Source organism: Peromyscus maniculatus, chromosome 4 (assembly GCF_049852395.1).
Source record: "Peromyscus maniculatus bairdii isolate BWxNUB_F1_BW_parent chromosome 4, HU_Pman_BW_mat_3.1, whole genome shotgun sequence".
NCBI lineage: Eukaryota > Metazoa > Chordata > Mammalia > Rodentia > Cricetidae > Peromyscus > Peromyscus maniculatus.
In genome coordinates, this window is record NC_134855.1 from 122,673,486 (window position 1) to 122,686,045 (window position 12,560).

Below are 12,560 nucleotides of genomic sequence, written 5' to 3' on the forward strand. Positions count from 1 at the left end.
GTTTTGATGGTGATTAAGCAAAGGGTCAAACAGTTCAATTCCATGATGGAGCACACGCTTGGTATGAGGGCCCTGGCCCAACCATCAGCTCAACAGTGAAGGGAAGAAGTGGTGGCAGATTTACTATATGGCAGGTGAAGGACGGATACAGAATATGTGCCCTGCAGCAGTGTGCTCCAGTAAGACAGGATCTTGAACTCAATCCCGCCTCTACCTCCCTCCTGCTGGGTTAGAGGTATGCACTATAACATCTGGGCAAGTAGCATTTTCTATCATGATGGAAACAGTCGGTATTTGGTGTTTAGTACAGTAACCTCGAGCCAGCTGGCTAGTCAGCACTTGAAACAAGTGATTAAGAAACAAGGCTTTATTTAGTTGCCTGTGGATATTGCTTATATTAGATAGCACAGCTCAACAGAGAGAGAGCTTCCTTGTATTCTCTCCCTCCAGGAATTTCTGAATCTCACACTGAAATGTATTAGTTTACAATTAAGATTTTAACAACTCATTTTAAAGTTAGGTTAAAAAAATTAATTTAAAAACATTAATAGATAAATCTAATGGAAGCAGGCTCCTTAGCAGTGATTGGACCAAACCTATAATCTGCTTGCATTTGAGATTAATAATTATTTTCCTCTGCTTTTGTTTTTGAATTCTTAAAGTCATTAACATATAAATAACATTAGTTCACAATTTGTTTTCTGCCACAGGGTAAAAATAATATTCACTTGCCAGGTGGTGGCACACGCCTTTAATCCCAGCACTTGGGAGGCAGAGGCAGGAGGATCTCTGTGAGTTCAACTCCCTCTACAGAGGGAGTTCTAGGACAGCCAGGGCGTCACAGAGAAATCCTGTCTCAAAAAACATACATACATACATACATTCACTTGATAACTATTCCTGATATTATCCATTCTCACGTGAACACTTAGAGTAGACCTATATGGTTGTCTTTCTCTCCAAAGATACATATTGTTAAAAGTTAAAGAGTATTTTGTGACTTATATTGCATTTAGAAACCCCCAAATCATTTCACAACAGCTTTGCACCCCATCTAGGGATAAAAGTGTGGAAAATCACATTTCTATATCTGTCACAGGTTCTGTGTCATCAAGTTTAAGTACACTGGAGAGCTTTAGCATCACAACAGTCAGGAAATTCTGGGAAATAAAGGTTTTATTTTTATTTTTTACATATGATCAAAGTACATTATAAACATGAGTGAACATGTCATAATGAAACCATTTTATACATCAAATATATGATAATATAAAAGTACTTTTTAAAAGGGGTTCTTTTTTGGTGAATATAAGAAAAATCTGGAATGATGCTTAAATGATCTCTAGAAGTTAAAAGGTTGAACTCTACAGAATTAAACTTGAATCGTGGAGAAGTTCTTTTTGAAGATACTTAACAGTACTAATTGCCCCCTTGTTTTCCACCGTTTAGCATTATGTTCATTTTGGTTACCTTAGGCCTTTCTTTGAGACAAGGTTTCTCTGTGTAGTACTGGCTGTCCTAGAACTTACTCTGTAGACCAAGCTGGTCTTGTAGCTTTTGCAGACCTTTTACAGTGTTGACAGCTAGCATAATTCATACACACACACATACATGTATATGTTCCCCAGCTTTAAAAAAAAGACAGATATTTGTCACATTTCTGTATTACAGCACTCCCACATGACCTAATCCTGCTAGTCTTAAGTTGGAATACAGGTGGCAGGCTATGCAGATATCTGTCCCCTGGAGCTTCCTGACTCACATCCTTATATGTTGGTCCCTCAACCTGTCAGAAGGACCTAGGGACTGGGGTGGGGTCAGGGATTTGAGTGATGAAGACCCAAGTTTGAGTTTACTACCCTGAGCCAGCTTGAAGCAACAGCTAGACTTTTGAGTTCTAAGAACATTTTGGACCTTTAATCATGTTTACTTCCCCCCAGTAACAGAAAAATTTTATTTCAAAAAGGAAAAGATGTCACTCATATACTTTGCATGAAAACCTGTTTAGTTTTTCTTTTGTTTTTGTTTTTTGAAGACAGTTTTGTTAAATATTTAGCATAGGTAGGCAAATTCAAGATCCACCTTCAGCTTCCCAAGTACTAGGGTCTCAGGAGTGGGTAACACTTTGCAAAAGCTACTGAGTTATAATTTGGAATGAGACTCAGGATACCCGGGTCTATTTGTTCTTTCTTTTCTGAGACAGGGTGAGGCTAGCCTTCATCTCCTGGTCCCCTGCTTTCTCTTCTGAAGTGCTGGGATTATAGGGACACACCACCATGTCTGGTTCTACTTCAGACTTACTCTTTGGATCAACAGGATGGCTAAACAAACACCCTGTGTCCCTTATCAGTACAAGGAAAAAATACTGCTATAGTTACAGCTTTTCAAGAAGATTCAAGTTCTGTGGGAACTGAAGATGCTAGTAACTTAGTGTGAGTGTTCAAACAGGCTTGTTTTTCAGGCACTTAACCAGACATTACATGTCTAGTACTGGGATAACATATGCTCTTCTACCCCATCCTGGCACGTTACAGGGCAGGCATCATCCTCACTATTCTGGTACTTTGAGCATAGACTTCACCACACTAATCAGTTCATGAAACTCTGTGTTCTGAAAGTGACCACGGTCGGTGAACTTGTACAATTTGGCATCCAGCCTATCTGCCACTTCTTCTTGTTCCTTCCAGGGAAGGAAGGGGTCATCAGTGGAGCCAAACTGTACAATGTGAGGGCAGTTGGCCTTGATCTTCTCCCACTGCCAGGGGCGGCTGAAGTACCCTGTGGGGGAAAAAAATAGCCTATCAATATGCATAAATAGTCACTCTAGTCATCTGAAAATACCTAGTGGGGCCCTCAGAGGTGCAAAGGACCAGGGGCTTGAGTTCAGAACAGTTCTTCAGTTTTCCTATCTGTAAGGCTTGATACCATACTGACTTGCAAAGACTAAGTAAGGCTCAAATAAAACCAGGTCCTGGGATTCATTCGAGACTTCAGGTTGGAAAAGAGATCTGCCTTACTCCAAAGGTAGGTGGAAAGTCTCTCATTTGCTATTTTTTTTTAAGGGCTGAGAGAGAATAACTGCTTTGTAACTTGAGCAGTTTGTCCTGTGTCTAGGGAAGGGCTTTCTTGGGTGTTCTCCCTAAAGACTTACCACTTGCACGCTCGTTTTCATCCCCCAAGTCTGAAGTATACGCAGACACCAATACAAGGGCATATACCTGATGTGTCTCTGCGTACCTGCGGTGAGAAAGATAGTGTCAGTAATACATGGTGTTATTAAATCTGAAAAACTGTACGCCATGTGATGTGAGTTCACAGAAAGGTGGTATATGCCACTGAGACAGATGGAAAACAGCAAGAAAATCAATCACTAACGTGTGCATTCAGCCACCTTTAGTATGTGTCAGCATTATTTAATTTGGTCAACATTCTGATTCAGATTCCTGGGCTCAGCCCCAGAGCATGGAGTTCAGAGAAATGGGATTAAGGCCCAGGAACCTACAATTTAAGAAAAAATGGACATTGCCAGAAAGATACTTCTACTGCCCCCTGTACATTCATTCTCGTTTGTGTCATTATAATTGTCCCCACTCCCAGACAAACTATCATTGGCTCCTTAAGGGCAGGAAAAGCCTCACTGCCCTCTGACTAGCACCCTACCAGCAGACCAGCAGTTCACTATTTGCAGATGCCCTCGCTCAGCCAAGAGCAGGATAAGGAAAGGGGAGAGACGTCTGAAGAAGCTTTTTGCTAGGGAATGTTTAGGGCTAGAATTTCATTCTTGAGAATAAAACTTTTCCTCCCAGCTGGTTACTCAAGAAATATCAAACCACAGAAGACATGAAAGGAAAAGAGGCACCAGATTGAGTACGACTGCCACACTTCACACTTACCTTAGTATTTGTCCTCTACGGATAGCCTTAGTGCCGTCATTATACCCAGTAAATTTACATTGCCTATATTCTTTATAAAGGCGTTTAGGTCAGTTCCCTAAAATGAATTTATTTTCTCATGGACTGAGATTAAACATTTTTGACAAGATAGCCTTCCCATTATGTCAGGGACACATAATGTGTATCCCACTATTTTTTTTTAAATAATTTATTTAATTTTACTTTATGGACATTAGTGTGAGGGTGTCAAATCCTCTGGAACTGGAGTTACAGACACAGGTGTGAGCTGCCATGTTGGTGCTGGGAATTGAACCCGGGTCCTCTGGAAGAGCAACCCGTGCTCTCAACTGCTGAGCCATCTCTCCAGCCCCCAGTGTCCCACTATTGATACCAAGTTTGATTGCTTGTTAAGGTGTTCCCAGCACTTTCTACTGAAAAGGCTCAATATCCCTTCGTAGTTAATAAGTCAGCTAGCATGTCCCTTCTGATTGTATTAGTTGCCTGCTCACACCCTTACACTAATGATTTGGGCATCATTTTTCTTTGCCTCTCAACTTTAGAAGTTAATTCTTAGAAGGTTGCTGACAATCCTAATAAATTCAGAGGACTCATTAAAAGTATTACATCTTCACCAATGGCTGGTAAACAAAGAAAAGGACAGAGTGTGTTACAAATTCACTGGTTCTGTGCTAAAATACCTTTTTTTGGGGGGGGGGGTTGAGATAGGGTTTCTCTGTGTAACAGTCGTGGCTGTCCTGGAACTCACTGAGATCTGCCTGCCTCTGCCTCCCAAGTACTGGGATTAAAGGTGAGCACCACCACTGCCTGGCACTAAAACACACTGTTATCCCCACCCCCTGAACCTATGTAGCTGAAAGGTTATAGAATTTGGCAAGATTCTATGACATACAATCCATAGAGTATCTTGAATAACTGCTTGGAACAGCCTTTGTTACCAGGGAAGGAAATCTGGAAGAAGCCCAACCTCAGACAGCTTGGCCAGCTAATTCCTTACCCCCAGACTGGTGGAGAAGATTCTGATAGAAGCAAATGTGTGTACATGTGAATCCCAAGGGTTAGGGGGTTGTGGGTAGGTAGAGGTAAGCAACCTCTATTCTCCAGGAGGTATTTATTGAACATCTACTCTGTCTCTCTCCTAGACACTGCAATTCCTTGTTAGTGAACAAAGTCCCACCCTCACGGAGTGTCCATTCTAATAATAGGGGCAGACAAGAAATCAATGTATGTTGGATGGTAAAGTACTATAGGTAATAAAATATAAAGGAGATAGGAGCCAGTAGGTTGAGGCTACTCTTTTAAATGGAATTATTAAAGATCTCACCCAAAATGGGACATTTAAGCAGAGACACTGTAAGAGAAAGCCAGGCAGCTTGTAAGATAGTGTTCCTGCTAAAAGGCTGAGCAGGATAAGGCAGGTGTGTGCTTGGCATATTCCAGGAACTACAATGACGTCAGTATGCCTGGTTGGGAGAAGAGAGACATCAGAGCTGAGCAACAGGAAGCTTTGGAGCTACAGAAACTTTAAAAGGATCACTGCACCTGGTAAAAGCCATTGGTTTCTTTTAATCCCTTAGCAAACAAGGAAGAAATTAAGGCAGATGATGTTACCATTTTGAGGTCAGCATTGTTACCTCTGCAATGGAAACTTAAGAAACATAACTATTTCCCAAGCAAGCATGGCTCCAGCCCAGACCGGGGTTAGCAATTCTGCAGGGTCTTACCTCATGGCTGCGATGGCCCCGGAGCTGTGGCCTACGATGATGGTCTTCTCATCACAGTGCAGCTCTGTCTCCATGAAGGGCAGCCAGATGCTCTCTCGGGCTGTAACTGTGTTCAGGGTAAAACAGTCTGGTACTCAGCGGGGGCAGTCCCACCTCCCTAATAAACAGCAGTTCACCACTTTGAAACTGAGGCCGAAGTGGGAGAGGAGGCTGTTTTAGCAGAGCCCAGGACCTCTGTCCTGTGATTTTAGTAAACAGTTTTGCTCCCCCCACCACGTTCTTATATTTTTTAAAAAAGGAAATAATACATTACAACCGAAGTGAAGCTTCCCTCCCCCTTAGCCCATTTTTTTTTCTTTTTTGAGAAAGAGCCTCACTATGTAGCACAGGTTACATGTAATTTTCTCTGTAGCCGCATCAGAATTCTCTTGTCTCAGGTTCCCAACTGTTGGGATTAAAGGCATATACCACTAATTCTGGTTTCAATTCTGAAATTTTCATGTAAAAATTTGAACTTTGGAAACAAATACCCCCAAGCTGGAGGTAGAGTTCAGAGGCAGAGTGCTTACCCAGGGGTGTGAGACCTCCAGGTTCAGTCTCAGCACCAAGAAAAACAAAACACACACACACACACACACACACACACACACACACACACACACACACGACAACATTCTAAAACCCATGTATAGTATATATTATTTCTTGCCTGAACCAAGACACACCCATAACAAAAGGGAAAATCTTGCCGGGCAGTGGTGGCGCATGCCTTTAATCCCAGCACTCGGGAGGCAGAGCCAGGCGGATCTCTGTGAGTTCGAGGCCAGCCTGGGCTACCAAGTGAGTTCCAGGAAAGGCGCAAAGCTACACAGAGAAACCCTGTCTCGAAAAAAAAAAAAAAAAAAAAAAGGGAAAATCTTATATTTTTAAACATTTAGGAACTCATTTAGATTCTGTAAGGCTTCATTTGATCCGTTATAACTAAATTTTGCCTGAAAATGTCTGTGGACATTTAATAGGGAAAATAAAGTTGCTAGCTTACAAAGTTAAAAATTAAATTTTACCATACCCAGGTGCTTCTCTTGATTCTCACTGAAATCTTTCATATTTTTTTGCTTACACCTGCCCAGAGCTCCTTGCTTTACTCGTTCTTAGTATGTATTTATCTTTGTTCTTTCACTACGATATCCCTGCTTTAGCCCCTCTCTCCCCGCCCCACCCCCAAATGGTGAGCTCAAAATCTAAGAGATGAGGCTTTTCAAAAACAAGTTTAAAACTTACTTGGGTCAGGCATGTTTTTAGCCAAACACTGGAAACCAGGAATCTGAGATATAAGGGGGAAGAAAAAGCTATAATAAAGAGCTTAATTGCAACTAAAACTTTGAAAAAAAAAAAAAAGGGTGACACCTGAGATGATCTTGCTCAACTCAGTAAATATTTGCTGGTATTATGAAATGAAATGGATTAAGTTGTGTTACAGATGAATATACACCCCATGTATAGTTCTCTATCCAGCTTTGTAGAACTCTACAGAGACCGGTGTCTGCACTTGCAATCTATATTTATCTTCAAGGCATGTATCTATAGAGAAGGTCTATGAGAATGTGCTAAAGACAGAATAACCTGAGCCAGACTGTGCCCCAAAAAGAAAGTAAAAAATAATATAGAGACACCATAGAGAAAGCCGGTGATCCCATCCTATTGGCCATTTCCAGCTCGACCTGAGTTGTTAGCTTTGCCCACAGCTTTCAGCCACAACCCTGGAGTTTTATTCCAAATGGATTCTATTATCTACTGAAATTCTATGCTAGAGGCCAAAGCAGCAAACTGTCTAACTGCTGGACTATGGGAGAAAGAACGCTTTTTTTCTTAAAAGTCAAGCAGCACAGGATGAGCTGGGGTGCGATGCTGTTTCTATAAAGCTCACAAAGAAGCCACATTAAACAATATCATACAAGATTATACACATGAGTTCTAAAAATACTTTAAGTTTTAAAAAGTGTAGCAAAAGGGCCAGGACAGCAGCTCAGCTGGCAAAGGCACTTGCAGTGCAAGCCTGGCGACCTGAGTTTGATTCCCAGACTCATGTAAAGGTAGAAAGAGAACTGGTTCCACAAAGTTGTCTTCTTAGCTCCACATGAGCCTCCTGCATACAATAATTTAAAGAGAAGCAAAATGAACTTCAGACTGTCATAGGGATAGGACAGGAAGCAGACAGATCCAGTTAGAAGATACTGGCAATGTTCTGGAGTTTAATCTGGGCTGAGACTATGGCTCAATGGTACAGGGCACACAATCAAAGACGCCTTGGGCTTGAATAGCACCGAAATTTGTTTTTCTCAGTGTGGTAGTTTATTACACGTTATATACATTCTTTGTGTATATTAAATGTCACATGGCGAATTAAAAAAATCTAAAGCAATGAATATTAACATAAAATTATCTGGGAAATCTCGAATCTGAACTGGCCGCAGATTGGAGGGAGGGCATTCTCTATAGCTGCAGAAGAGGGTTCCTTTCAGTTTCAAGAACTGAGCCCTCCGCTTTTTGAGCTGCTTCGCCAGGCAAGATCCTGGCCACTAGTTTAGATCTAAGACTGGGCAGCACCGTCGAGGACTCACACACTGGGCTCAACTGGAGGAGAGTGGGCACAAACTCGAGCCTCACCCTTCGTCCTCCCTCCCTCTGCTCCGCGCCAAGCTGACCGAGGAGCAGGGGCTGAAATTCCTTACCTGTTCCAGCCTCTTTCTCACCCACCCGTACCAGCCGTGGGTGGCCACATCCCCGCCTCCGTTCCCGGGAACAATCACTGCCTTGCTAGGGACCTCCATAAATGCAAAGCCAGAGACCCCAGCCCAGCTCGGACCAGCAGAGCTCAGACCTAGACTGCATCCGGCCCAGAGCCCGCACAGAGGCCTTCTGGGAATTGTAGTCCTTGCATACCCTCAGGTCCTTGCCGCCTCTGCTAAGACACAAGCTCAAACCCTGTGAATTACCATCAAATATCAATCACCTTTGATTTCCCTTTTCCGGCGTTCTCATACTCCTTATGAAGTACTGGTAACAACATGCTTATAATGTGTTATCTTTTTATTAGGCATACCATACTTTAAGGAAGGATTTTTCCCTCCCAGTGAATTTTCGTTTATTTAAGACAGTCTCATTATGTAGCCCCTACTGGCCTGGGCTCTCTATGTAGACCAGACTGGCCTAGAACTCACAAAGATCTGCCTGCCTCTGCCTCTTAAGTGCTGGCATTAAAGGAGTGTGTCACTATATTCAGCTAGAATTATTTTATTATTTATGTGTATGTGTGCCGCTTGCGTGGGGGTGACTAAGGAGTTCAGAGGAGGGTGTTGGGTTCCCTGGAACTGAAAGTAGCCAAATGTGAGTGCTGGGAATTGAACTCCAGTCTTCTGAAAGAGCAGCAAGTACGCTTAATGGCTGAGCCATCTCCCCAGCCCCATTTTTGTTTTTTTCAATTATTGTGTGCATGCACACATGATGTGTATGTTTGAACATATTGAGTGTGCATGCAGAGGTCAGAGGACAACTTGAAGGAATCCTTTCTCTCATTATATCAAGTGGGTCCCGAAGACTGAACTCAGGTTGTCCAACCCAGTTGCTGCTGGCTTTCCTCACTCTTACAGAGTCTAGGGCCCTGCCCATGACATGGAACTGCCCACATTCAGGGTCGGTCTTTCCACCTTAACTAAATTAAGACAATCTTCCACAGACATGCCTACAGATAACCTGATCTCAATGATTCCTCATTAAGACCTTTTCTCAGGGGCTTCTAGGTTGGGGCTAGTTGACAATTTAAACTAGCGAGCACAGGGAGTTGTTGATGAAATCAGAGTAGGAGGGAAGGAAAGGACACTATGCAGAAGGGGTGAGGCAGGCAAACCAGAAGAAGAACACAGAACCAGTTGTTTTGAGTCTGTTCCTGGAGAGGTGAGCATGTCAACTGTATTCTGCCAAGAACAATGTGAGCCTTGGGTGTGGAAATTATGCTCAAATCTTCCCAGGCTACCTCAGGAACAAATACCCACATTCTATTGGTTTTTTTTTTTTTTTTTTTTTGAGAGAGAGAGAGAGAGAGAGAGAGAGAGAGAGAGAGAGAGAACACATGTAAGCCAAAGGTCAATGTTGAGTATCTTCTATCATTTTCCACTTTACATTTGATTTTTGAGACAGGATCTATCTGTGAACCTGGACATCACTGATTTAGCAAGACTAGCTGGCCAGTAAGCTCCAAAGATCTCTCTGTTCCCTAGATGTTGGACATGGGCTGTGTCTTTAGTATCCTGTGCCATCCACTGAAACTAAAGCTCCACTTTCACAGATTCATGCAACAGCCTTTCGGGGCTTCTTTGCAGAGAATACAACTCTGCCATACATTGTTAGTTTTAGCAGCTTCCAAGAACTTGGAGCAAGTCTCTATGCCCTCTCATTTCAATTATTTATTTTTAGATAGCATCTCATTGGGTGCTCCTGAAGGGCCAGTTTTCAGCAGCTCAGGGACTGAAGGGGAGGTGTGGATAATCAAACAATTGACTTTTTTTATCTGAGGGAGTAAAACTTAGCTCTCTGGGACCAGTAAGCGGGGCAAAACTTAATTCTCTGGGGCCAGTAAAAAAGGGGAAAACAAGCCAGGCGGTGGTGGCGCACACCTTTAATCCCAGCACTTGGGAGGCAGAGCCAGGCGGATCTCTATGAGTTCAAGGCCAGCCTGGTCTACAGAGTGAGTTCCAGGAAAGGTGCAAAGCTACACAGAGAAACCCTGTCTCGAAAAAACAAAAAAACAAACAAAAAATAAAAAGGGGGACACACACACACACACACACACACACACACACACACACACACACACCTTCAACATGTCAGGCCTCTCTTATTTTTTCCCTTACATCTTTCCTGGTGTTCTTCTTCTAACGCTTTCCTTTTGTCTTCCTCTGACTCTATTTTTCCCTTACAGCTTAATATACCCCAGCAAAATTTTTTGAGTAATATAAAGATTACAATGTAGTTACATTCTATTTTTTAAATGAATGATTACAATGAATACAAGTAAAAAAATAGCATGCTTCCCATATCCCTTATATGATTAAACATTTTCTGTATTACAGGTGAAAAGCAAATTATTCCTAAGGACCCACATACATTCATGTCTAAGTAACTTGTTATAGATTAACAAAGTGTAAGCAGGCTAGGTATTTTTCTCAGCCAGTTCTTTTACTGGCAGGCTGCATTTTGCAGTTACAAAGAAAAGATCAATCATTTTATTATTTGCCTCAAAATGTAATCTTATAAAAAAATAAAAAATCTGAACTTTTATATGTGAAAAACAATCAGTTCCCCAGCTAAGACTCCTAGCAATAATGGAGAGGGTGCCCAAACTGGCCTTCTCCTGTAATCAGATTGGTGACTACCCTGATTGTCTTCATAGAGCCTTCATCCAGTAACTGACAGAAGCAGATGCAGATCCACAGTCAAGCACTGGGCAGAGCCCTGGGAGTCCAGGTGAAGAGAGGGAGGAGGGTTTACCTGAGCAAGGGGAGGGGGTCAAGATCATAACGGGGAACCCACAGAGACAGCTGACCCAAGCTCATGGGAGCTCACGGACTCTAGATACAAAAAGCTAGGTAGCCTGCATGGGACCGACCTAGGCCCTGTCCCTAGTCCGTGAGCTGGCTTTTTGGAACTTATTTCCTGTGGTGGGATACCTTGCTCAGCCTTGATGCAGGGGGGAGGAGCTTGGTACTGCCTCAACTTGGTATGCCATGCTTTTTTGACTCCCATGGGAGGCCTTACCCTTTCTGAGGAGTGAAGGGGGGGATGGGGGGTGGGGGGGGATGGGGGGATGGGATGAAAGCAGGGAGGGGAAACTGTGGTTGGTAGGTAAAATAAATTTTAAAAAATTTAATAAAAAAAATACATTTCCACTTTAAATTCTCAGGGTGCATAACCACTCAACAGTTCTGTGGTTTTTTTTTTTTAAATTAAATCATATCAGGAAGCTAAGGGCAGAAATGAGTACAAGGAATTAATCATTGCCTTTGATCACCTATCCTAGCATAAGGCAATAAGCATAGCTATGCTCAATAACAACATGAGGTTTTCAGAACATGTAGTCCTCGGGACTCTGCCTCTCCAAGGATCACTTGGTGTGGTTTTGCTGGCTGCCCAGCTGTGTCCTATGAGTTCCAAAGCTGCTTGCTGTTGTGGAATAATCCTTTTGTACACTGTGAATATGTGTCTTTGCCAAGGTGCATTCTGATTGGTTTAATAAAAAGCTAACTGTCCATTAGCTAGGCAGGAGGTATAGGCAGGAGAGCCAGTCAGACAGAGAAGCAGCAGCATGGGCAGTACATAGATGAGGCAAATAAGCCTCAGGACAGCACATAGATTAATAAAAATAATTTAATTTGTAAGAGCTAGTTAGTAATAAGCCCAAGCTATCAGCCAAGCATTTATCATTACTAATATGTCTCTGTGTAGTTATTTGTGAGCCAGCTGGTGGCACAGAAAATTCTACCTACAGCTTGCTGTTACTCTCAAATGCCCCCACCCCCCACCCCCACCCCTGCCCCATCAATTAAGTAGCCCTTAGCTAGGTTGGAACTCATTATATAGATCAGGGTGGTTTTGAACTCACAGAGGTCCACTTACTTTTGCCTCTTGAGTGTTGACATTAAAGACATTTGCTGCCATTCTTAGCAAATCCCTTATATTTTGTATGCTTACAAAGTCAACGCCATGTGGCTATTTAACACCAAGACCTACTGCCAATCTGAGGTGTAGGCAGACGCTGGTAGACCACAGATGCCATGGCTTCTGCCTGCCTTAGAGACTGAAACTGGGGAAACATTTCCTTTGATGGCCATTTTCCAGCAGGGAATCCTTGCAGGGATGGAGGCATTCT

The 12,560-nt window shown here is 42.6% G+C and overlaps 2 protein-coding genes across 5 annotated transcripts in view; one reads left to right on the forward strand and one right to left on the reverse strand.

Moving 5' to 3' along the window:
* Positions 1 to 1,158: 1,158 nt before the first annotated feature.
* On the reverse strand, positions 1,159 to 8,562 carry Rbbp9 (RB binding protein 9, serine hydrolase). Its single transcript, XM_006984469.4, has 5 exons — positions 8,368 to 8,562; positions 6,917 to 6,959; positions 5,636 to 5,741; positions 3,152 to 3,237; positions 1,159 to 2,778 (listed from the first exon to the last, which is right to left on the reverse strand). Exons 1-5 carry the CDS (start codon positions 8,464 to 8,466, stop codon positions 2,552 to 2,554), a joined length of 561 nt encoding a protein of 186 aa, XP_006984531.1. The 5' UTR covers positions 8,467 to 8,562; the 3' UTR covers positions 1,159 to 2,551.
* The window catches only part of Sec23b (SEC23 homolog B, COPII component), a 53,820-nt gene continuing 46,080 nt past the window's right edge, over positions 4,821 to 12,560 (forward strand). Inside the window, exons 1-3 of one of the 4 annotated variants that reach the window (XM_076570774.1) lie at positions 4,821 to 4,945; positions 5,054 to 5,135; positions 5,352 to 5,456. The gene's annotated coding sequence lies outside the window, so the exon portion shown is untranslated. The remainder of the gene's footprint in view (positions 4,946 to 5,053; positions 5,136 to 5,351; positions 5,457 to 12,560) is intronic. The other 3 variants (XM_076570773.1, XM_042276389.2, XM_076570772.1) reach the window with 3 other exon arrangements.